The 24,065-nt window shown below is 46.6% G+C and overlaps 3 protein-coding genes across 8 annotated transcripts in view; 1 reads left to right on the top strand and 2 right to left on the bottom strand.

The window, feature by feature from the left end:
• Positions 1–2,433, top strand: part of dnah9l (dynein, axonemal, heavy polypeptide 9 like) — an 85,546-nt gene extending 83,113 nt beyond the window's left edge. Inside the window, exons 58-62 of the mRNA XM_046357725.1 lie at positions 5–187; positions 535–650; positions 733–845; positions 990–1,130; positions 1,210–2,433. Coding sequence (XP_046213681.1) covers positions 5–187; positions 535–650; positions 733–845; positions 990–1,130; positions 1,210–1,457 — 801 coding nt within the window. The 3' untranslated portion in view covers positions 1,458–2,433. The remainder of the gene's footprint in view (positions 1–4; positions 188–534; positions 651–732; positions 846–989; positions 1,131–1,209) is intronic.
• On the bottom strand, positions 2,310–12,636 carry LOC124040640 (mitogen-activated protein kinase kinase kinase 20-like). Its single transcript, XM_046357724.1, has 12 exons — positions 12,002–12,636; positions 9,964–10,051; positions 8,911–9,012; positions 8,598–8,663; positions 8,379–8,407; positions 8,136–8,273; positions 7,941–8,027; positions 5,878–5,952; positions 4,972–5,078; positions 3,370–3,508; positions 2,906–3,130; positions 2,310–2,420 (listed from the first exon to the last, which is right to left on the bottom strand). The coding sequence occupies exons 1-12, from the start codon at positions 12,602–12,604 to the stop codon at positions 2,310–2,312; spliced, it is 1,770 nt and encodes a 589-aa protein (XP_046213680.1). The 5' UTR covers positions 12,605–12,636.
• Positions 12,637–12,829: 193 nt separating this feature from the next.
• The window catches only part of LOC124041551 (rap guanine nucleotide exchange factor 4-like), a 54,403-nt gene continuing 43,167 nt past the window's right edge, over positions 12,830–24,065 (bottom strand). For 2 of the 6 annotated variants that reach the window (XM_046359268.1, XM_046359272.1), the window contains 23 exons: positions 22,542–22,663; positions 22,124–22,307; positions 21,921–22,005; positions 21,031–21,091; positions 20,876–20,952; positions 20,423–20,569; positions 19,762–19,942; positions 19,503–19,581; positions 18,203–18,353; positions 17,910–17,998; positions 17,379–17,403; positions 17,222–17,300; positions 16,982–17,128; positions 16,125–16,222; positions 15,415–15,540; positions 15,218–15,294; positions 14,993–15,094; positions 14,773–14,863; positions 14,613–14,663; positions 14,310–14,397; positions 14,148–14,212; positions 13,968–14,022; positions 12,831–13,865 (listed from right to left, as the gene is read on the bottom strand). In XM_046359268.1, the coding sequence (XP_046215224.1) occupies positions 13,738–13,865; positions 13,968–14,022; positions 14,148–14,212; positions 14,310–14,397; positions 14,613–14,663; positions 14,773–14,863; positions 14,993–15,094; positions 15,218–15,294; positions 15,415–15,540; positions 16,125–16,222; positions 16,982–17,128; positions 17,222–17,300; positions 17,379–17,403; positions 17,910–17,998; positions 18,203–18,353; positions 19,503–19,581; positions 19,762–19,942; positions 20,423–20,569; positions 20,876–20,952; positions 21,031–21,091; positions 21,921–22,005; positions 22,124–22,307; positions 22,542–22,663 (2,308 nt within the window). In that variant the 3' untranslated portion in view covers positions 12,831–13,737. Of the gene's footprint in view, positions 13,866–13,967; positions 14,023–14,147; positions 14,213–14,309; positions 14,398–14,612; positions 14,664–14,772; positions 14,864–14,992; positions 15,095–15,217; positions 15,295–15,414; positions 15,541–16,124; positions 16,223–16,981; positions 17,129–17,221; positions 17,301–17,378; positions 17,404–17,909; positions 17,999–18,202; positions 18,354–19,502; positions 19,582–19,761; positions 19,943–20,422; positions 20,570–20,875; positions 20,953–21,030; positions 21,092–21,920; positions 22,006–22,123; positions 22,308–22,541; positions 22,664–24,065 lie in introns of all 6 variants that reach the window. The other 4 variants (XM_046359273.1, XM_046359274.1, XM_046359271.1 and 1 more) reach the window with 3 other exon arrangements.

The following is a 24,065-nucleotide window of genomic DNA, read 5'->3' as shown; positions in this document are numbered from 1 at the left end:
GCAGGTGAAGACCATCCTAGACGAGGTGTTGGAGAAGCTTCCAGAAGAGTACAACATGTCAGACATCACGTCTAAGACAGCTGAGAGATCACCATACATCCTGGTCTGCTTCCAGGAGTGTGAGCGTATGAACACGCTCATCTACGAGATACGACGCTCACTGAAGGAGCTGGACCTGGGGCTGAAGGTGGGTTAGGGGCTAGTTTAAAAAAAATGTATTTATATTTAACCTTAATTTAACTAGGCAAGTCAGATAAGAACAAATTCTTATTCACAATGATGGCCTACGCCGGCCAAACCCGGGCGACGCTGGGCAATTGTGCGCCGCCCTAAGGACTCCCAATCACGGTGATACAGCCTGGATTCTAACCAGGTTACTGTAGTGATGCCTCTTGCACTGAGATGCAGTGCCTTAGACCGCTGCGCCACACGGGAACCCATGATCAGCTGGTAAATTAGACTAGGACTGATGGAAGACATAAGGGCGAATGGGTAGTTTTGGCTCATGACAGCGCTGTGTTTTTCTCCGTTCAGGGTGAGCTGGCGATCTCCTCAGAGATGGAGCAGATCCAGGCAGCTCTGTTCTTTGATAACGTCCCAGACACCTGGACCAAACTGGCCTACCCCTCCACTTACAGCCTTGCCCAGTGGTGAGTCACTGGGTGTACTCTCCCACTGCCCCAACGTGTACGCAAGATGATGTGATGCTATGTGTGCATGTGTGTTTACCAGGTATAATGACGTGTTGCTGCGCTGTAGAGAGCTGGACAGCTGGACACAGGACCTGGCTCTACCCACCGTCATCTGGCTGTCTGGACTCTTTAACCCACAGTCCTTCTTAACAGGCAACAAACACACACATCCCCCTAGAAACAACATACCCAACCACTTCTAATTACATTACCGACTTATGATGTGAATGTCAGTTGCCTCGTTGGTATTCTCTGTTCAGTGGAATGATTTCCTCAATTTCCCCCTCTCACCTCCAGCGGTGATGCAGTCTCTGGCTCGTAAGAATGAGTGGCCATTAGATAAGATGAACCTGACTGTGGATGTGACTAAGAAATTTAAGGAAGAGTTCAACCAGCCAGCCAGAGAGGGAGTATACGTATACGGACTGTACATGGAAGGTAAACACTCGTCTCCCCTTCTCATGAACACCTATATCCTAGTTCATTTATCTTCACCCTTCCCCTCTTTCTCCCCCAGGTGCAAGATGGGACACTCAGGGTGGGGTGATCGCGGAGGCTCGTCTGAAGGAGTTAACCCCCTCCATGCCAGTCATCTCAGTCCGAGCTGTACCGAACGACAGACAGGAGACGCGTAACATCTACGAGTGTCCCCTGTACAAGACCAAGCTGAGAGGAACCACTTATGTCTGGACCTTCAGCCTCAAGACCAGAGAGAGACCAGCCAAGTGGGTACTGGCTGGGGTGGCCCTGCTGCTCAGTGTGTAGAGGTAAGGGTTAGGGGGGAGACCAGACAAGTGGGTACTGGCTGGGAAGAAGCAAGGTCGTTTTTCCATTCGCTATTTGTAGGGTGTGTATTTTCTGCATTATGTTGCTAAGTGTGAGAGAAGGTATTTTATGTAAAATACATGTATGTGTTACTACATAATCCCTCAAAACAGGTTTGATGTTGCTATTGAATTATAAAATACATTTGTGTAGTACTGTTTTAGCACCTGAAATCTATGTGAAAATGTATAAAGCATTTGGACATTTTATTCATATGACTTAGTAAGAATAGAAATAAAAATGAAAATCTGTACTTTTTCTGAATTTATTGAAAAACAATACAGTACAAGCTGCAAAATAGTTTCACACATTTGATCACAGTAAGAAACCCATTAATTCAAAGCTTAGTATTTTGAACAAATCAACTGTATCGTCTAACAAGTGTACAAGTCGAAAAGCAGAAAACATTGGATGGTACCCTTTACCTAGGCCTAGCCTCAACTAATGAGTGGTGTTCAAGTGCTCTATGGTCTATGTAACACTTGTTAATATGGCACATCATTTACATGTCACTTTAAAAGCTTCAATGGGCACGATTTCCAAAAAAAGGCAGCTTCAGGCTAAGTTCATCATTACAAGCATAGGATCCCATAGTTGTAACGATGAACTGGGTTAAACGATGAGCTTATTACGATGCTTTTGGGAAACCGGGCCCAGAACAACATGACAGTTAGCAGCGGGAAATCCACACTGCTCATAATTCTTCACTATTATGCCCCACAGTCCTCACACACAGGGGCGTGTATACATTTGGCTTCAATTTAAAAAATAAAATTGTGTTTGTGTGTTCCCCTAGTCACTGTCATCGTCAGACCAGCCCAGGTCCATCATGTTCATGTCCAGCGTCGCGGCGGCCATATTGATTTTGGTTCCATGTCGCACGCTACAGGTCTTAGAAGAGTTCTGATTGGATGTGGTCCGCATGCTCACCTGTACCCCCTGACCCCTGACCCCTAACTCACTCCTGACCTTATGACTTATGACCCCAACATTAGCCATGTCACCCCTGACCCCTACCCCCCCAAGGTCACATATCTCCCCCATGTTCATATTCATATCCATGTCCCCTATGCTCTCTATCCCCCCCATATCATCCAGAGAGAGCACATCCCCAAACCCAACCATACTCCCCCCACTCAGCTCCCTAAACATGGACTGTATCCTCCCTCCCTCCACCCTCTCCTCCTTTGTTACCTCCCTCCATCCCTCTTGTCTCCCAGTCTCCCCCATCCCCTCTCTTCCCTCTCAGTCTCCCCATCTATCTCTCCAATCCCACCCTGGAAGCCCTTTAGCATGATTTGCAGCCGACCCCCTTCCCCTAGCTCCAGCCGACCCCCTTCTATCCCTCCCTCCGTCCCCCTCTCCTTCTCTCTCTCCCCCCAGTTTACCTCTATCCCTCCATCCCCATCCGTCTCCCCAAGACTGCTTGAGAAGCCCCTAATCATGGACTGGAACCCCCCTATCCCCCTGTCTATCCCTCCCTCCACACCCCTCTCCCTCTCTCCGTTGCTGAGGGTTCTGATAAGGCAGGATATCTTGGCGCTGTTGGACTCCTGAGATTGAGAACGGAAGAACGACTCCGAGCTGATGCCTGATGCCATGGGGGAGAAGAACTGAAAGAGAGAAAGAGATGGTGACGGGGGGGGGGGGGGGGCAGTTGAACACAACCCAGATGTCATCCCTCACCACTCTTTATGAATTCATTGTTACTCTGGGGATGTGGGGCTTTGACACCATACAACATGACGGTTTCTAACATTTAAATCGCATAAGGTTGTAAAACAACTAGAAAATGTTCATGAACTGAAGCGTCATGGTCATTGAAACCCGGCCAAACATGTAGACTACTCACAGGGGTGACATTGGACCTCTCCATCAGTCTCTCCTCCCACAGTCTCAGCCTCAGCTCTCTCTCCTCCAGCTCCTTCTCTTTGCTACTCAGGTCTCTCTCCAGCCTCCGCAACCTCTCCAACGTGGCATCTATCTCACACCTACAGAGAGGAAAGCTACTGTTACTCGTATGCCCATGTCCCTTCACTTCCATTGATATCTGGTCATCAATGCTCATGTTGGAATCTGGGGGCAGTGGCTTCGTAAACTATTATCAAGGTAAGCAGTACGGGGATCTAGTTTCTGTTTTGGAAGCCCTGTAATCTGAAACCTAGCAGTTGTCTAGTACTGCCTGTTTATTCCAGCATGTGGCACTGTTTAGTCTATGATTTGAAGAGCCATAATGGAATGTTCTTCCTCCCTCTCGCTCACACACGCAAGCACCAGCAGCTCTCACAGCACCTAAATAAACACAGACATCTGACGCAAGGACATATGTCCCTCCCCCTAAACTTTTCCCTCTCTTTAAACTCCTCCCCCTCTCCAACCCCCAGTCCCACTTCTTACCTCTCCCTCTATCCCTACTTCTCTCCACCTCTTAAAGCCCTCAATGTTTCCCCTCCCTCGATCACTATCCCTCCCTTTTCCCCTCGATTCTCTCTCTCCCTCTCTCCCTCTCTCCCTCCCTCCCTCCCTCCCAGATCTTTCCACCCATTCTCCATACCTCCCTCATAATTGATTAGCTTGCCACACTCATGTCAAACACAAACAGAATCTGTCACCTCCCCCCTCCTCCTCCTCGTCTGTCTTCGGTCCCTCTTCTCTCCTGCTCAGTTTTTACATTTCAAGTGCGCTCTTTACATTTCTGCCTCTCTCTACACAGCGCCTCCTCCCCTGTTTTTCCCATACTTGGCTTCTAGCTGCCCTCCTATATGCTTCTTTTGTGAACTCTCTCTCTGGTGGAAACAGGCTAAGTAGAGGAATCTCCTACATGGATAGCTTCCAGAGTCTTATTATAGACTAAAGCCAACGAGCCAGCAGGGTCATGCATTCAGCTTCTCTCCTGACACACACACACACACACACACACACACACACACACACACACACACACACACACACACACACACACACACACACACACACACACACACACACACACACACACACACACACACACACACACACACACACACACACACACACACACACAGGGGCCTCTTGTTAGGTTGTGAGTGTATACAGTGAGAGCTGCTCTTTGTCCCGTGTCTGGCTGCAGAAAGATGGAGCTTAAACAATCCAGACTGTGCTTACTGTACCACCTGCATATCACATACATTACACACACACACACACACACACACACACACACACACACACACACACACACACACACACACACACACACACACACACACACACACACACACACACACACACACACACACACACACACACACACACACACACACACAAATGTTAATACAATACACACACACACACACACACACACACACACACACACACACACACACACACACACACACACACACACACACACACACACACACACACACACACACACACACACACACACACACACACACACAAATGTTAATAGTACCTCCACTGGTCCTTGTTGTGTAGGAAGGAGTTACACTGTTCTGGTAGTCTGCTGTCTTTAGACATGGTCTCCAGAGTCCCCAACACCTGCTTAAACACTGGACGCTCCTAGAAAACACACACACACACTTTTGATATCTTTCAGATATGACTCAAATTGAATTGTAGTATGACCACTGCCAAGTTAGCACATTAGGACTTTATCGACAGTTCAGGCTTCTGCAACAGTTCATAATGAGCTAGTCTTGAGAGCACAGGGTCTTAAGTTCAAGACCAGCTGCTGGGGTGTCCAACTCTGGCCCTGGAGAACTACATTGCTCTTTCCATGATATGGACTGACAGTTTGAATCCAGGTGAAATCTATGATCCCTTTATTGATGTCCCCTATTAAATTCACTTCAATCAGTGTAGATGAAGGGGAGGAGACAGGCTAAAGAAGGATTTCTAAGCCTTGAGACAACTGAGACATGGATTGTGTATGTGTGCCATTTAGAGGGTGAATGGGCAAGGCAAAAGATTGAAGTGCCTTTGAACAGGGTATGGTAGTAGGTGTCAGGCACACCAGTTTGAGTGTGTCAAGAACTGCAACATTGCTGGGTTTTTATGCTCAACAGTTTCCCTGTGTATCAATAATGGTCCACCACCCTAAGGACATCCAGCCAACTCAACATAACTGTGGGAAGCATTGGAGTCAACATGGGCCAGCATCCCTGTGGAACGCTTTCAACACCTTGTAGAGTCCATGCCCCGATGAATTGAAGCTGTTCTGAGGGCAAAAAGGGGTGGAACTCAATATTAGGGGGTGTTCCTAATGTTTTATACACTCAGTGTATCGGGTATGCAGGATTTGGAGTCTCCATAGCCAGATATGGAGATTGTGTGGTAGCCCTGACCTTTGCCCTCTCACCTTTGGTTCGGCCTGCCAGCACTTCTTCATCAGGTCAGCGAAGCTAGGCGGACAACTGGTGGGGATGGTCAGCCTCTGGAACACACACACACACACACACACACACACACACACACACACACACACACACACACACACACACACACACACACACACACACACACACACACACACACACACACACACACACACACACACACACACACACACACACACACACACACACTCAGTGGAATCTTACATCCATAGGAACACACTCACAATATGAAGTAGGAAATGTGGCGGCTCCAACATTTAAAATGTTGTCTTAGAGGCGACACAGTCCCTGATCAGCAGGGAGTTTAACCAGAGACCCATCAGTTACAGCATAATGCTAACTGTGCCTTTGCTACATTCCAGTAAGAGGCAGGGGGGTGGGGAGGGGCAGTACATAGTAACAGATTATAGCAGCGTTTCCAGTACCCCCAGCAGTATATACCTTTTTAGTGTAACCCTGGAAAAAGCAAACCTGATTCAACTAGTCAAATAATCATCAAGCCCTCAAAGAGTTGAATGTGGTGTGTTTGTCAAGGACTACAATGAAACGGTCCACTGTTGGGGGTTACTGGAGGACCAGGGTTACAGGATACATCCACTGAGAAGGGCAGGGGGATATGGAAACAGTTTACTCTGGGGGGGGGGGGTTAAAACGGAAATAAATCTCTCTCAGTAACGGTTAGTATAATAGTCACCCCCCCCGCTCCCCTCCTCTCTCTCTGGTTATTTAGGGCCTACTATTGGACCTCATCCAAAAGCACGCTGGGATACTCAGGAGTCATGTTCTCAGATCTCTATGGGTGACAGGGCAGCACACTATTACTGGAATACAGACGTGGTTTGAAGCCCCTTCCACACTTGCGCATGCACAAACACACAGTATAACCAGTGCTTCATTTGAGGAACATCATCTGGCACTTCTCAGTTTTGGACTGTTTTCATTCCGGGAACCTATTTGCCCGGATCTGGTACCTCTCCTGGCATGAAGAATCATTTTCTCTATTTGCAATGTTAAAAAGTCCAATAAACGCAACCAGTGTTAATTGGAGTTGCCTTCTCTGTAATTCTCCTGCCACCTAAAAAAAAAACGTATTGTGAAAACATGCCTGATATTCCAAGAAGTGATTGGCGTTGGGTCGGCCCGGGTTGACGGTTTGAGCAACATGGTAGCCTAGAGACAGACCAAATCGTGGCCGTTGCGGTGGTGAGAGACAGAAGCGGGCCTGAATCTCTCACGCAACTAGAGTGAGATCCACTGAAATAATTCAGAATACAACACCAAGGGTAGGTCTATAATTTAGCCACAGCCGATCAATAGCTTATTAAAAACAAATATGAAAAGCCTGGCTGTGGATTGTGTGCAGCCCAATAACAAGGCATAGCCTACAGTCGGGAACACACTGCAAATCTGTCAGTGAACAGCATGCAGACAAAACAGGCCTTTCACAATATTTCAGATACAATTGTGGGAAAACACAGGTTGGAAAGCAAATGCCGCCCCCCCATACACTTTTAGTTACTGCACCTTCCTTTTAGTTACTGCACCTTCCGATTTACAAATTAAGCAAGGAGTATAACCACCCAAACACACACACACACACACACACAGTAAAACTACAGGTCCTGGCCTAGCTCCACAGCAGAGTATCCATGCCTTACAAGAGCAGAGAGCTGACATCAACCCTAAAAATACCCCTTACCCTCCTCACAGCGGAAAGCATGAGAGAATCACGTTGTTACTCCAGCTCTGTGCGTGTTGCTCGTTCAGTGCTTTGCGTGTTTGTTTTATGTTCGGTAGTGCATATGACCGTCTTTTATTTAATGAGTGAAACTGAGCCCCTTTGAAGCTCTCAACTAATCCGAAATCAGAACAATGTGTCTTTGGGCGTGTGTGTGTGTGTGTGTGTGTGTGTGTGTGTGTGTGTGTGTGTGTGTGTGTGTGTGTGTGTGTGTGTGTGTGTGTGTGTGTGTGTGTGTGTGTGTGTGTGTGTGTGTGTGTGTGTGTGTGTGTGAATGAGTGTCTGTACCTCTTGTTTCTCCACCACCAGCCAAGCCACCTGCAGCCCCTCGAAGCCTTTAAACGGAACCTCCCGTGTCAGCATCTCCCATAGCACCTGGTCACACACACACACACACAAACACACACAATGATACAGGACATATTCTCCTGAAAAGCCACTTGACATAGAAAATATTAGATGCTTCCCCTCCCGCACACACACCACGCCGTAGGAGTAGGTATCACAGGTCTCTGACACAGGTAGACTCTGTATGACTTCTGGGGCCATCCAGGGGAAGGTGCCCACCACTGTCATGTGGGTGGTGTGGGACTGGAACTTAGACGCTCCAAAATCACAGATCTGACAACAGACCGGGGAGAGAGACAGCATCGGGACACTTGGTTTCAAAATAATCAAGGATGGATGAGTGGAGCATAGAATAATTGTCAGTTATCCCTACTGTACCTTGAGCACTTTGTCTGCAGTCAGCACCACTGTATTGAGACACAAAGAGTTGAGTGAGTTCACAAGTGGGGGGGGGGTTCTTCTTGTGATTTTTGTATGAAGCTATAGCCATTATTTCACGTCTGAAAACGATTACGTAGCAGCAGTAGTGTGTGCAATGCTGGATGTCCTGGTGGGTAGGTATACGTTTGGTTGCGGAGTGCGTGTGCATTTGGTTACCGTTTCGCGACTTGAGGTCTCTGTGAATGACTTTGACTGGTGCTTCCGAGTGAAGATAGTGCATTCCTATTGGACAGAAACATTAAACATCCTCAGCCACGAACCAATAACAGACCAGCAAACTGTTGACAACTCGGCTAAACAATGGCTACCAGTCTCCAAACAAGTCACTGATCCTCACACCAGATGAGAATATGCCCCCTATTGCCTTTAGGGAAGACAGAACTGTACCAAAGGGCTTAATTAGCATGCTAAGGTTTCTCTAGGTACGGGAGAACATAAAACATGGGTCAATCTATCTCTCTAGCCTTACCTTTGGCTATCTCCATGGCCCAGGTCATGATTTGTTCCATGTCCATCTCCTCACTCTGTTCACTGGAGAGGTACTCATACAGAGAACCTCCGCCCGCATACTCTGAAAGAGGAGATCACAACACACACTATAACCCAGGGTTCTCCGACTGGAGCGAACGTGATGTCATCGGCCTCTCTCTTTTGGTGGACCCTTCCTGTTATGTTCTCTATTGTTCCTCAAGTGAGATGGAGGCCGATGACATCACACCAGACCATCTCCTTGAAGATTGCAGTTGTTTAAAAACACATATATATATATTTTATTCAGAACTTCTTTTTTTTGTTACCCTTAAGTGTGTATATATTACTGTATATATATCACTGTATTTATTACTGTATATATATTGCTGTATTTATACTTAGGATATTGTTTTTCGACAGGAAAAGCTGAATAATAACTGGAGTGTGTCTAACATAATGTCTCTAAAACCCAAGGACAGTTTACATGAAATATACAGTACCGTGTAGTGCATAACAAACACACAGACATAAATATCACACACACACACACACACACACACACACACACAGAGAGAACAGGGTTATTTCTGCAGCCTCCTGTCACTCACAACCTGAACTCATTTATCACAACGACTTGAGAAACGTCAAACACAGCTTAGCACATCAGGCTCACACACACACACACACACACACACACACACACACACACACACACACACACACACACACACACACACACACACACACACACACACACACACACACACACACACACACACACACACACACACACACACACACACACACACACACACACACACAGGGTAGTGTGTTCTGTAAGTCATATGGGCCGTGCTGTCACAGAGCTGATAACAACCATATGACCACATGGAGTGAACACACATAAAAACATCCTGGGTTAAGTTACAAATGTCCTGCCAGGAAACTCAGCACACACACACACACACTCAGTAACCTAAATGTTGATCCTAGACCTACGGTTCCATGTCCATCAGAATGTGTATAAGGAAACACACAAACACACACTGACCTGTGACGATGCCATAGTTGGGGGACTCCAGTACGGCGCCATAGAACTGAATAATGTTCTTATGACTGAGGCTACTCAGTATCTCAGCCTGGAGAGAGAGGGGGGGGGGTGAAGAGTTGGTAGGGAGGAGAGAGAGTGAGAATGTATGCACAGTATTTAACTTACAGTAAGAGCACTACCCACCACTGCAACCTGTACGTTTTCGTTGGATGGCCCTCACTTCATACTCGTCGACAAACCCACTGGCTCCAGGTCATCTACAAGTCTTTGCTAGGTAAAGCCCCGCCTTATCTCAGCTCACTGGTGATGCTACACCCACCCGTAGCACGCATTCCAGCAGGTATATTTCACTGGTCACCCCAAAAGCCTATTACTCCTTTGGCCGCCTTTCCTTCCAGTTCTCTGCTGCCAATGACTGGAACGAACTCACTGAAGCTGGAGACTCTTACCTCCCTCACTAACTTTAAGCACCAACTGTCAGAGCAGGTCACAGATCACTGCACCTGTAAATAGCCCATCTGTAAACAGCCCATCCAACTACCTCATCCCCCACACTGTATGCATTTATTTATCTTGCTCCTTTGCACCCCACTATCTCTCCTTGCACATTCATCTTCTGCACATCCATCACTCCAGTTTTGAATTGCTATATTGTAATTACTTCGTCACCACGGACTATTTATTGTCTTACCTCCCTTATCTCACCTCATTTGCACACACTGTATATAGACTTTTCCTACTGTTATTGACTGTATGTTTGTTTATTCCATGTGTAACTCTGTGTTGTTGTTTGTGTCGCACTGCTTTGCTTTATCTTGGCCAGTTGTAAACGAGAACTTCTCGACTAGCCAACTTGGTTAAATAAAAGGTGAAATAATAAAAAATAAAATAAAAAGTAGAAGTCCTACTAAATTGCAGTGTCTAATTCTTAATTCTACGACATGCATACTGTTACATTTGATCTAAGCAATCTGAGGGTTGTACAGAAAAGCCCCTTCCGCTCCGCGTCTGTGCAGTGTATGAACTTCTCCACACTAAAAAGGTTTGGGTCAGAGCACCTAGGAACACAACGTCGACACGGCAAACACGCAATCAATCCACTCCCTAACAGGCCACGTCTCGAACACAAAACAACTTAGAAAATCAGCCCCGTACTGGATAGTCATGAATGACGATCATCTGACAGGATCCAGGCGTTTTTTTAAAATCAAACATCAACGCTAGAGTTTCTCAAATCAAAAATACCTGCAGAGTATGTGCACGCGTACATGAGTCTGTTTTTCAGGCACGCGTTTGTGCGTGGGCACGTGATCGGCAGCACCCCAGCCAGCATATATATATACTAACAGTTATTCAGCCCTCCAGGGATGAAGTCAGTGACAGTGTCACTGCCAGGCCAGGTCACTGTAACCCACAACATGGTTTTCTGCCGGGTCGGAAACCAATTTATACTGGGTCACAACTTCAGACTGGGATGTGGCAGGATAGAGTGTTTTGTTCATTGTGAGGGAAGAAGAAAAGGAGGGCCATGTCCATCACCCAGAATTTGGTCAGGAAATCACTGAACTTTAGTATTTACACAAGAAGGTAAAATACACACACCTAAGAGACAGCTAGCCCATACCTTATCTCACACAATGGGAGTAGCCTGTGTTATAAACCAATACTGTACTCCACAATGAGAGGAAGAGGAGAAACCAAGATCAACACACAGGCAACTGGAGAGAAAACAGGAGAGCTCTCAAATCAAAACGGCTGGCATGGAGGAAAGGCATACCAAATCCCTTGAGGGTGTGCGTGTGTGTGTGTGTGTGTGTGTGTGTGTGTGTGTGTGTGTGTGTGACTGTGCGTGTGTGAGACTGTGCGTGTGTGAGACTGTGCGTGTGTGTGTGTGTGTGTGTGTGTGTGTGTGTGTGTGTGTGTGTGTGTGTGTGTGTGTGTGTGTGTGTGTGTGTGTGTGTGTGTGTGTGTGTGTGTGAGACTGTGTGTGAGACTGTGTGTGAGACTGTGTGTGAGACTGTGCGTGTGTGTGTCTTACCTCAGTCTCGATCTTGAGTAGTTTCTTCACAGCAACCTCTTTATCCTGAGATATCCAGTGTGCTCGGTAGACACTCCCAAAGCTGCCCCCTCCACAGTTCTCATAGAACCGCAGGTCCTCATGTTTTATCTGGACAAACGACGAACTCAGAGACGACATGGCATACTGGCGCGCACACACACTCGACGACAGCCGCTCTGAGTAAACAGAGCAAACTGAGAGATACGGAACGGAGAGAAAGAGAGAAAAGGTAGGAGGGAGAACACGTTTGATCACACACACCCGATAGCAGAATGGACTCCGGGAGCGAGAGAATGAAAAGAGAGACCGCAGAGAGCCTCTCTGTAAATGTAGAAAGAGCTCATTCACTCCCTCGGTCAGGCCAGGTGCTGAGGCGACACCCTGTGGTAAGACTACAGAACACACACACTTGGATCGAGAAAGAGAGCGAGAGATTAGAGTGTGTGAGTGTGCGTTAATCACATTCTGCTCGCCTGCCTGTTCTCTTCTTTCCCAGTGTATGTACGGGTGGATGCTCTGTGTGTGACCTCTTGCTGTCAGGTCAAATAAGGCTGCTGGCATCCAGAGAATGCATGGGATCATTGCTTCTATACAAAACACACACGGGGGTCAGACCACACACACACACACAGGTCAGACACACACACGGGGGTCAGACCCACACACACACACACACAGGTCAGACACACACACACACACACACACACACACACACACACACACACACACACACACACACACACACACACACACACACACACACGTCAGACACAGGGCTAGAGAACGATTATTCTCTAGCCTGACAACCAACCCTATCTCTTACTCACTCAGCAACTAAAAACACACTCCCACCACATACACCAGGAATGAGGGGGACAGTCACATCACCAGTCTGGAATGACCATGGTGACACGGCCAACCAGGAACGACATCATCAACTGGGGACAGAGAGGGTGACATCACTTTCACGGACAAAAACAGTGACCAAATCAGCAATAACCACCGCCAGTATCAAATGTTTTGATTATTATATTAGATAATTGTTTATTTAAAGATCAGACAGACTAGACACTCAACACACTGACATCATAATGAGGTCCTGAGGTAAAACAAGAGACACAAGTCAAATATACTGTATCTACATATGCAAAAGTACATGACGAGAACACAACTGAGAAGGATGACTGATTAAACAGAAATAACAATATGCTACATGAGTTGTGCTTTAACGCAAGAATTTGAGGACAGATTTCAGAACGATGCTTAACAATGCTAGGGGTTTTGCTTCTCTATAACACTATGTAAAATATCTTGGTATTTGTGAAACTGGTACAATATACTTTCTTCATATTTTTCACATCTGCTTTCACATTATCAGCAAGGGATACTGATAATCACTAAAAAAGACCTCAAATCTATAGTTGTTCATTTTTAAATCAGATTTTTTTTCAGTCACTTTAAGTACTTGCAGTTTTCTATCTAGATGTACAGTAACCTTACACTTAATAAGAGTCTCGGATCTCTAATCATTGCTCTTCTATGTGATGTCGCAAAGGCTGATGGTTCTGTGTGATGTCATAGAGGGCTAAGAATTCCAATGTGATGTCAGAGGTCTGAGTTTTCCAGATGAAGTCATAGCAGCCCGATGAAGCCATATCACAGTGATGAAGGTTACCTGTGATCTCTACATGTAACTACCGTGATGGTGGGCGGGCTCAGGTCCTGCGGGGCTCCAGCCTATAGGAGAGCGTTGTCAGGGTCCGCTGGTTGTCAATCACACACAGCTTTCTGACATAACCCCTCACCTCCGCATGGTTCTTATTGGGCTGACACACCTCAGGGTCTGAGAGGCAGAGAGAGGCAGAGAGAGAGTTGTAATTATTAATACCTATTGTTATGGGTCCAGTTGAAAGGATCACTTGTTAGTGATAGATCAGAGACTTACTGAACGACTGACTCCTGCAGTGTCTCACTGCCCGGATGGTGTTTGCTATCATCCGCTGGAAATCACAACAACAAGCAGTGTTACATGTAGTGGCGATACTGAAAACCTAATTCTATGACTACAGCATTCAAGTGGAATGAAGAGTTTATAAGCATCCTATGAATGCCTGTGTATACTCACTATCTTCTCAAAGTTGACCATGTTGTCTATGAATGTCTTGTTGCCCTCGTGACTGAAAGTCATGTCTGGGAAGAGAACATAAAAAGCACAGTTTGAAACAGAGGAGTTCACTTTCTCACCTCGATGTCCGTTGCTTGCCTACTGATCGTAACCGGGGCTTACCTTTGAGGAGGAGGGGCATGAAGGGGATGATTGGCGGCTCGATTTTGGTGACGGTCAGCCGGTAGGCCCGGTGGTTCCTGGACGGGTCCTGTTAACACACACACACACACACACACACACACACACACACACACACACACACACACACACACACACACACACACACACACACACACACACACACACACACACACACACACACACACACACACACACACACACACACACCACGGTTCAAAAGGTCAATAACTTTATTGTCCACATAGGGGTCAAATGGAAATTGGTCTTTGAAGAGCAACTCACCATCATGCTTTCAAATTCAGCGTAGAACTTCTTGAACTTGCTGGGGAGTTTCTGCCAACAGAAACAGAAAGGTTTAATGTCTTTAGTTTTTCAGTGGTTAATAGAGTAATTTGCTGTAATTTGTCAGTAGTTTAACACTATAGTAGTAGTCATGGTTCACCTCCCAGGTCTGAGTGAGTCGGCTGACTGCAGGGTTGCTCATACCCATGATGATGGCAAAGAACGAGTTCAGATTCTTAAACTCCCGGCAGCTGGAGAAAGCAACATCAACAATTTCAGTGAGAGACTGAAGCAGCGGTTCCGTCCACTCAACTCCCTACGAAGCGCGCGCATCTACAGAACGAGTGAGTGTTTGATTGTTTCGCGTGCGCAACACTCACTGAGCAGCGATCTTGATGAACTTCTTGAGCAGCTGAACCCGTTTGCTGAGCTGACCACACAGACACACCTCTGTCACAACCCACAGCTGCACCTGGTTGAACCTGACCACGACCACACAATCCCACGAGGGTCAAATAACGCACTGTAACATGTACAAACAACCTGCCTAGGGAAAAAAATGGCATAGAAGTTACGTCGAAATCATGTTCGATTCAAAATCAGACCTGCGTAAGAAGAGGTCCAGGTTGGCGGTGGTTCTCCTGAAGCTCTGACGGCCAAACGTATGGTACAACAGCTCATGCTGCAGCAGGGAGGAGACGGGACACATATTATGGAGTTCAGGTGTACAGAAAGAAATAGAGCAGGTTGGTTCTCTCGTCTCAGAAAGGGTGTGTGTGTGTGTGTGTGTTTGTGTGTCTACCTCATGCACGCAGCTGAAGAGTTCCCAGTCATACAGGGTCATCTGGTAGGCCAGGTCTTTAGAACTCATCAGTTCAAAACTGGACATGGACCCCGCTGAGGGCCCCTCCTGGTCTGGGAGAGGGGTCTAACACGCACACACACACACACACACACACACACACACACACACACACACACACACACACACACACACACACACACACACACACACACACACACACACACACACACACACACACACACATTAGGTTATTGTCTACACGACACTATGATGTTTAGCAGGGTTCCCCAACTGGTGGCCCGCAGGCCCGAATTTGGCACGCCGGTGACTTTATTTGGCCCCTCAAGTTTTCTGAGCAAATAATTTTATTTATTGTTCATTTTGTAAATCTGTTCCAAAGTATTCCCACGCATTATAGAGAAGTACTGTATATGTGATCGTATATACAAATGTAAGCAAGGATTGAAATTATTATGTTTTAGTCAAATATTATATCTGTTTGGGCTTCTTGCGGTCAATTTGCAGTCTACAAATTCTTTGTAATTATGTTCTGGCCAAGTGACCATCCGCTCAAGAATAAAATTATCATTATTATTTTATTTTTTAATCGGCCCAGGGCTGAATCTAGTTGATGCTCCCTGATGTACAGTATGGTTGTGGCTCAAAGACAACATATTGCCATATTTCTAGTCCCCATTCTCTCTCACCAGAGCATTCAGCTGGTCCCTGGGACAGGCGAACATACGCCCGTTGATGCTCAGAGTGGAGAATACGGACACATCATTGGGCTTCAGCATCTGCTTCTCTGTACAGAAGAACACATACACACGTTGGAATATAAAATGACAGTAATAAATGATACGTATACTGAACAAAAATATTAAACGCAACATGGAAAGTGTTGGCCCCATATTTCGTGAGCTGAAATAAATGATCCCAGAAATGTTCCAATATTTTTCAAATGCTGTCTTGACAGATGAGGCATATCAAGAATCTGATCAAACAGCATGATCATTACATTAGGTGCACCTTGAGCTGTGGACAGCAACAGGCCACTCTAAAATGTGCAGTTTTGTCACACAACACAATGCCACAGATGTCTGAAGTTTTGAGGGAGTGTGCAATTGGAATGCGTACTGCAGGAATGTCCACCAGAGCTGTTGCCAGAGAATTGAATGTTAATTTCTCTACCATAAGCCACCTCCAGCCCAGTCATATGAGAATTTGGCAGTATGTCCAACCTGCCTCACAACCGCAGACTATGTGTAACCACACCAGCCCAGGACCTCCACATCCGGCTTCTTCACTTGTGGCCCACTGGCTCCCAGTGGGTGGGCCTATAGCAACAGGCCACTTTGTGCAGTTTTGTCACACTCCCAGGCCCACCCAAGGCTGCGCCCCAGCCCAGTCATATGAAATCCATAGATTTGGGCCCAATTTATTTATTTCAATTGACTGATTTCCTTATATGAACTGTAACTCAGTAAAATCACTGAAATTGTTGCATGTTGCATTTATATTTTTTGTTCACTATGAATGAAGTTAGATGTGATTGGCTCCTCACCGCCTGCGGAGCTGAGGTGGACCAATAGTAGGTCATCGTTTGAGGCCAGTTTGTCAGCCACAGCACTGGTCACCTCTCTCCCTGTGGCTGCCACGGCAACCCGGATAGTGGTATAGGTATGGTCACTGCAGTACACCTTCAACAGGACTACACACGCACACACACACACACACACACGTTTTTAACATGTTTTTAATAATGTGCAGAAAGACGCATTCTTTTACACAAACACACACTCACTTTCGTCACAGTTCCTGATGGGTTGTTTCTTTGCTAGTCTCTCGTCTCCGTTGCTGAACTCTCTAAGAAGGACCTTCTGCTGAAACAGGCCACAGAGATAAAAATGACACATCACACACATTTACAGACACCACCAGCAAACATAGTCTGTGTGTACCTTTTTCAATTTGGCCTCTTCTGAACTGAAGAGCAGAAACAAGAGAACAGAAGTATGTATTAATGCATTGTCTTGATATGGATGGGTTTGCCGACATCGCAAAAACAAAGCACACGCTTCAATGGGGCTTCAACCTGTGTGTTGTCGTGATTCTGGATGTCCAGATACTGTAGCTGGCAACAACGACAAGACGCTGCCACGTGGGGAATCGTAAGTGGCTCATTTCAGCTCGTTCCAACTTGTTCTTGATACCATGTCTTGTTTTGAGGTGTTTTGACTGATTTCATGTCAATGCTAATATGGCTAAAACTCGCTAGCTAGCTAACCAACAACTGTAACGATGCATTTGAGACAACACGTGCACATTGTGCAAATGTATTTCATTTTTCAATAAACATTTGGAGACTAAATATCGTTGACATCCTGTCAACAATCTAAGCCAACCCCGTCTGTTTGGCCCCATAGCTACGCACGCTTCGGTTTTGTTGCTAAACAACCAAGGTTTGGGGTTAGAGGTCAGGGTTTACATACTGTAGTTTGACGACCTTCTCCAAGTCGGGTACAAAGTCTTTCAGAGCTCTGAGGATCCGTGAGTCACTGGACACACTCCCATACAGCTCCTACAGAGAGAAACACACAGACTCAGACAACTCCTCAGGTGTGTGTGTGTGTGTGTGTGTGTGTGTGTGTGTGTGTGTGTGTGTGTGTGTGTGTGTGTGTGTGTGTGTGTGTGTGTGTGTGTGTGTGTGTGTGTGTGTGTGTGTGTGTGTGTGTGTGTGTGTGTGTGTGTGTGTGTGTGTGTGTGTGTGTGTGTGTGTGTGTACCTCCAGGAATGTGAGTGCTGCTTGCTCCTCCTGTAGATGGTGTGTGTGTACTGCCGCCCAGCGCAGGGCCAGATTGAGGACTCGTCTTTTAGAGGTCACAGCGTACTCCAACCTCTCCTGCTCCGAACCCGGGGGAGCCACCGCATGGTAGGTACACACAGGGTTAAAGATATAGCACAACTACAGTGAGTGTACCCACACATTAGAAACACCTTCCTAATAATGAGTTGCACCCCTCTCTCTTTGCCCTCAGAACAGCCTCAATTCTTCGGGGGCATGGAGTCTACAAGGGTGCTGGAAAGCGTTCCACAGGGATGCTAGCCGTGTTGACTCCAATGCTTGCCACAGCTGTGTGAAGTTGGCTGGATGGCCTTTGGATGGTGGACCATTCTTGATACAGACAGGAAACTGTTGAGTGTGAAAAACACAACAGCGTTGCAGTTCTTGACACAAACCGGTGCACCTGGCACCTACTACCGTATTTAACTAGGCAAGTTAGTTAAGAACAAATGTTTATTTACAATAACTAACTACACCAGCCAACCCGGACAATGCTGGGCCAATTGTGCGCCGCCCAATGGCCCTCCCAATCACAGACGGTTGTAATACAGCCTGGATTCGAACCAGGGTGTCTGTAGTGACGCCTCAAGCACTGGGATGCAGCGCCTTAGACCGCTGCGTCACTCGGGAGCCCCAAGACAAAAGGGCAATGTATAACATTACTGTAACCTATATGTAGCCTACTGAATATGCCAAGAAGAGAAACGGGAGGGGAAAGAGAAACAAGGAGAGGGAGAAAGCGAGAGGAGAGAAGAATGGAGTGAAAGAGAAGAGAGTTGGAAAGAGAAACAAGGAGAGGGAGAAAGCGAGAGGAGAGAAGAATGGAGTGAAAGAGAAGAGAGTTGGAAAGAGAAACAAGGAGAGGGAGAAAGCGAGAGGAGAGAAGAATGGAGTGAAAGAGAAGAGAGTTGGAAAGAGAAACAAGGAGAGGGAGAAAGCGAGAGGAGAGAAGAATGGAGTGAAAGAGAAGAGAGTTGGAAAGAGAAACAAGGAGAGGGAGAAAGCGAGAGGAGAGAAGAATGGAGTGAAAGAGAAGAGAGTTGGAAAGAGAAACAAGGAGAGGGAGAAAGCGAGAGGAGAGAAGAATGGCGTGAAAGAGAAGAGAGTTGGAAAGAGAAACAAGGAGAGGGAGAAAGCGAGAGGAGAGAAGAATGGAGTGAAAGAGAAGAGAGTTGGAAAGAGAAACAAGGAGAGGGAGAAAGCGAGAGGAGAGAAGAGAGTTGGAAGGAGAAAAGGATATTGTGCCATGAGCAGCTGGCAGAACTGGCTGTTAGGCATGAAGACACAGTGCATGAGGACAAAGTCATCTACCGCAGGATCTGAGAGGAGGGGAGGGGGGAGAGAAAAAGAGAAAAAGAGGAAGAAAGGGAATAATATTAGAAAACAGATATTCATTCATATCCACCAACCCATCATCCAGTCCTGTACCGGCCCCTCAACCCTGGCAACTCACAGTGTATCTCTACCTGGTTGTGTGGAAGCTAGGTGTGTGTGTGTACCTGGGTCAGCGTGGTGTGTGTCCATCCTCATGGTCTCCAGGAAGTGGTCTAGGATCTTCTCAGGGGTTCCAGACATCACAGTGTACTTGATGTTTCCCAGAGTAGAGGCTCTGGGACTCTTCTCCAGGACCAGCACAGCCTGCTCATGCTCCTTCAGGCGCACTGTATTCGCCTCCACGTCCTAAAGTCAATGACAGTACGGTCCAGTATTGCACACTGTAGCAAACAGTACAGTCACAGAACAACTAGACCGGACGTTTCACCGGACCTATAAATCTGGAGCATCCAGTTGGCATTTCCACTCACCACCAAATATGGTGATGACTCATTTTCTCATCAATGAAACATTTGATCTCAATTCAGTTTTTTGTTCCCAAAACTGCAAACAGAGTGGACTAAGTTTTGTAGTTTTGTACCCTTTGCCAAAGTCTCAAAACATTTAGTTGTTTAGGAGTGCAAGTGCGCATTTAGTTATTCTTAATGGAAATATGCAAAACACATAGAACACGCCATGAGGGTCTGACTAGCTCGTGCTTGGCTATGCCCAACGCCTTTCTTGTTCTGTCCACTATGATGAATTTGCTCCCACTGGAAATGACAGGCTGTGGTCTGTCTCGGGTTAGTTTATAAATCAAATATTTGGTACATTATTAATCTCTACCCTGAGTATCCTGTTGAAGTCTTCCTTGTCCACTCGGAGGAAGTGACAGTTGTCTTCTCTGAGGACGATGGAGGCAGCTCGAGCGGAGTCTGTCACCAGTGCCAGCTTCCCAAAGTCATCTCCCTCGTGCAGGGTACACACCACACCCTGGTGAGAGACACACGCGGTTAAAAAACAGACGATTCAGACAGCTAGAGAAGTGCTCGCATGAATGAATATTCTGACCAATCGAACTGTGTGTGTGTGTGTGTGTGTGTAATCTGAGACCCTTAAACTAGTCATTCACTGTGACGAATTATGATGAGCAAAGTCCGTTTCCAAAACTGTGACACAGGTCTCCCCAGGGGTATAGAAGCCAGCTGTTGTATGTAGCAGCATTATCGTTGGTCAGCACCAGTTTTCTAAGTATCATCTGGTGTAGGCCCATAAATCATGTGAAAATAATAATCCTACCTTGCCGTAGATGACCACATTGACAGAGCCCTTCTGGATGATGTACCAGGATGTGCCCTCCTCACCCTGGTTAAACACTGGAAGGAGAAGAGACAACTTAACGCGTGTCCCTAAAACACACACACACACAGTATGGACGTGAGAGCAGAACTTACACACGGTTCCTGCAGTGGCGTGGGACTCAAATATCAGAACACTGGCCAGCTCCCTCTTCACCTGCAAAAATAAATAAAGACAGTTCATTTTAGCATTTGGGACTACTACTATGAGCTCGTCAGAGCAACATGGCTTTGCCGGAATGAAAAGAGTCTCGACTCGCAGTGTTGGAGAGGTGGGATAAGACTCACAGTGTTGGAGAGGTGGGATAAGACTCAGTGTTGGAGAGGTGGGATAAGACTCACAGTGTCGGAGAGGTGGGATAAGACTCACAGTGTCAGAGAGGTGGGATAAGACTCACAGTGTTGGATAGGTGGGATAAGACTCACAGTGTCGGAGAGGTGGGATAAGACTCACAGTGTTGGAGAGGTGGGATAAGACTCACAGTGTTGGAGAGGTGGGATAAGACTCACAGTGTTGGAGAGGTGGGATAAGACTCACAGTGTTGGAGAGGTGGGATAAGACTCACAGTGTTGGAGAGGTGGGATAAGACTCACAGTGTTGGAGAGGTGGGATAAGACTCACAGTGTTGGAGAGGTGGGATAAGACTCACAGTGTTGGAGAGGTGGGATAAGACTCACAGTGTTGGAGAGGTGGGATAAGACTCACAGTGTTGGAGAGGTGGGATAAGACTCACAGTGTTGGAGAGGTGGGATAAGACTCACAGTGTTGGAGAGGTGGGATAAGACTCACAGTGTTGGAGAGGTGGGATAAGACTCACAGTGTTGGAGAGGTGGGATAAGACTCACAGTGTTGGAGAGGTGGGATAAGACTCACAGTGTTGGAGAGGTGGGATAAGACTCACAGTGTTGGAGAGGTGGGATAAGACTCACAGTGTTGGAGAGGTGGGATAAGACTCACAGTGTTGGAGATGTGGGATAAGACTCACAGTGTTGGAGAGATGGGATAAGGCCTTGATGTGAAGCAGCTCATCATAGATGATCTCCAGATCATCACCTGTCCTCTGACCAGGACTACAGAGACACAGAGAGAGAGAGGAGATTTACATTACATTTCAAATTAAATTTATTAGATCAAACGCATGTTTGAGTGTTTAACGTGTGTGTGTGTGTGTCTGTGTGTGGTACTGACGGTTTGCGGAGGATCATGCGCAGCAGGGCGTCAGGTCCTATCTGGGCAAGGAAGAGGATGGTCTCAGGAAGCTCTTCCTCACTCTCTCTCTTCTCCTCCTCGCTAGGCAACGGGGTGTCCTCCTCCTCGTCGTCAAGGAAACGGTAGAACAGGTACTTGTCCTGGAAACCCAACTCTTGGTCCACTGGGGCGAGGCACACACACACAAACGGTAAGTAAATCACTGACCCAACATAGTGGGAAAGCTGGGAAAAGGTCCAAGGGGAGGGAACAAAGTTTTCCATCCAATGGGTTTTGAGAAGGAGGTCGAGAAGAGAGGATGTGGGGAAGAAATGCAATTGAGATTCTCCCTATATGTCATGAACTGGTTAAATAACTTTGAAAGTGTTGTGTCCAGCAGAGGGCAGTGTAGTCTCACCGTGGTTCAGTACTCCCTCCTCCAGCAGAGCCTGCCACATCCCTACAGCATGAGAGCGAGTGTGTACACAGGTACTCTGTTGCACCAGCCAGTCTACCAGCTCTGTACCTACACAACACTGCCTGCAAGACAAACACACACACACAGCGTGACAATAAAGTAACACAAGCATGCATACTGTACTGTATGTATGTGCACAAGCACTTAAGGCCACTGCTAACCTAACGTAGCAGGTGTTTACTTTTTTTGGTTGAAAATACGGTATCCCTGAAAACCAGAAACATCTGCTTTTTGCCATCACCGGAGGAGGGCGACTGCAGGCTAGTTTCTAGCAGAACTCGGTTCTAGCAGAACTCGGCAAGGCGTAAGCACACGACTGTGCTCGCATACTCCCTGTGTGTTAACAATAGCTAGCTAGCTGGGCCTTGCTACCAAACCTTTTACTTCGGTTTTGCCAATGGAAAGCTTATTGTGCTTTTTGATTAAAAAGTTATACAGGTCTTTAGGTCAGTTGGTTGGCTTGCTTGCTTGCTTTCTCTGCACGAGAAAGCCTATGCTGCTAGTCTAGCTAGCCAGCCAAGCAGCTGGCGCTAACAAACACTTAATTGAAAAATCCCATTCATAGTTCCCACCCTTACAGTTGACCAATCCCCAACGAAGAGGCTTAGACTTCAGCTACCAAACTTCAACTTGCCTCGTGTATTTTTTATGTGCGAGCGAACAATTGGAGAGAAAAAAAAACAGCTGAACACCAAAAATGAACAACAATGGCACAAAATGTTGTTATAATATATGCACGAAGCACAGCGCCATGTTTCGACTAGAATCAGAATGGCGCTAGAAGGTATATTTTGTTGCGCTGACTGACTTTTTTTTGTACATATAGCGATCACTAAACTTGATTTAGATGAAGATGTCTACTTCAACGGGTCGTCGGCGCAGGACCTACTGCTCACCCTGGACGAGGTCCTAATCCTCGACACTCGGAAGAGAAGGCGGAAAGAGACCGGCGTATGGGCACCCTGATGGAACTGCTGCAACGAGTAAATAAACAGCCTCTACCTTCTGTTCTATTGGCGAATGTATAAAAATCACTGGAGAACAAACTGGACAATCTCTGTTGGAGACTATCAACGGGACACGAAGAACTGGAATACCATATGTTTCTCAGAAACTTGGCTTAACGATGCATAATATACAACTATCTCGTTTTTCGATGCATCGGCAGGACAGAATGGAAGTGTCGGATAAGCGTAAGGAGGGTGGTGTGTGTCTCTTTATTAACAGCTGGCGTGCAATCTCTAATACTAAAAGAAGTCCCGAGGTTCTGCTCGCCTGAGTTGTGTATGTATTTACCTCCATAAGCAAACAAGAAAATGCTCACCCAGAGACGGCGTTCCCAATGGCCGGTGATTTTAACGCATGGGAACTGAAATCCGATTTACCGAATTTCTACAAGCACCAAGTCACCTTTGCAACAAGCGACGGGAAAAAACTCTAGATCACTTTTACTCCACACACTGA

The sequence above is a fragment of the Oncorhynchus gorbuscha genome, linkage group LG08, assembly GCF_021184085.1.
Source record: "Oncorhynchus gorbuscha isolate QuinsamMale2020 ecotype Even-year linkage group LG08, OgorEven_v1.0, whole genome shotgun sequence".
Taxonomy (NCBI): Eukaryota; Metazoa; Chordata; class Actinopteri; order Salmoniformes; family Salmonidae; genus Oncorhynchus; species Oncorhynchus gorbuscha.
Note: the sequence above shows the minus strand (reverse complement) of the source record. Positions and strands in the feature narration are given on the sequence as shown.

Excerpts from the sequence above, each read along its gene's own strand:
- LOC124040640 (XM_046357724.1), bottom strand. The coding sequence starts at position 12,604 with ATGATCCCATGCATTCTCTGGATGCCAGCAGCCTTATTTGACCTGACA. Across the intron at positions 9,013-9,963 it reads CAACTATGGCATCGTCACAG|AGTATGCGGGCGGAGGTTCT; the intron begins GTCAGTGTGTGT and ends CTCCTCTTTCAG. Across the intron at positions 8,274-8,378 it reads CTGCAGACAAAGTGCTCAAG|ATCTGTGATTTTGGAGCGTC; the intron begins GTACAGTAGGGA and ends GTCTGTTGTCAG.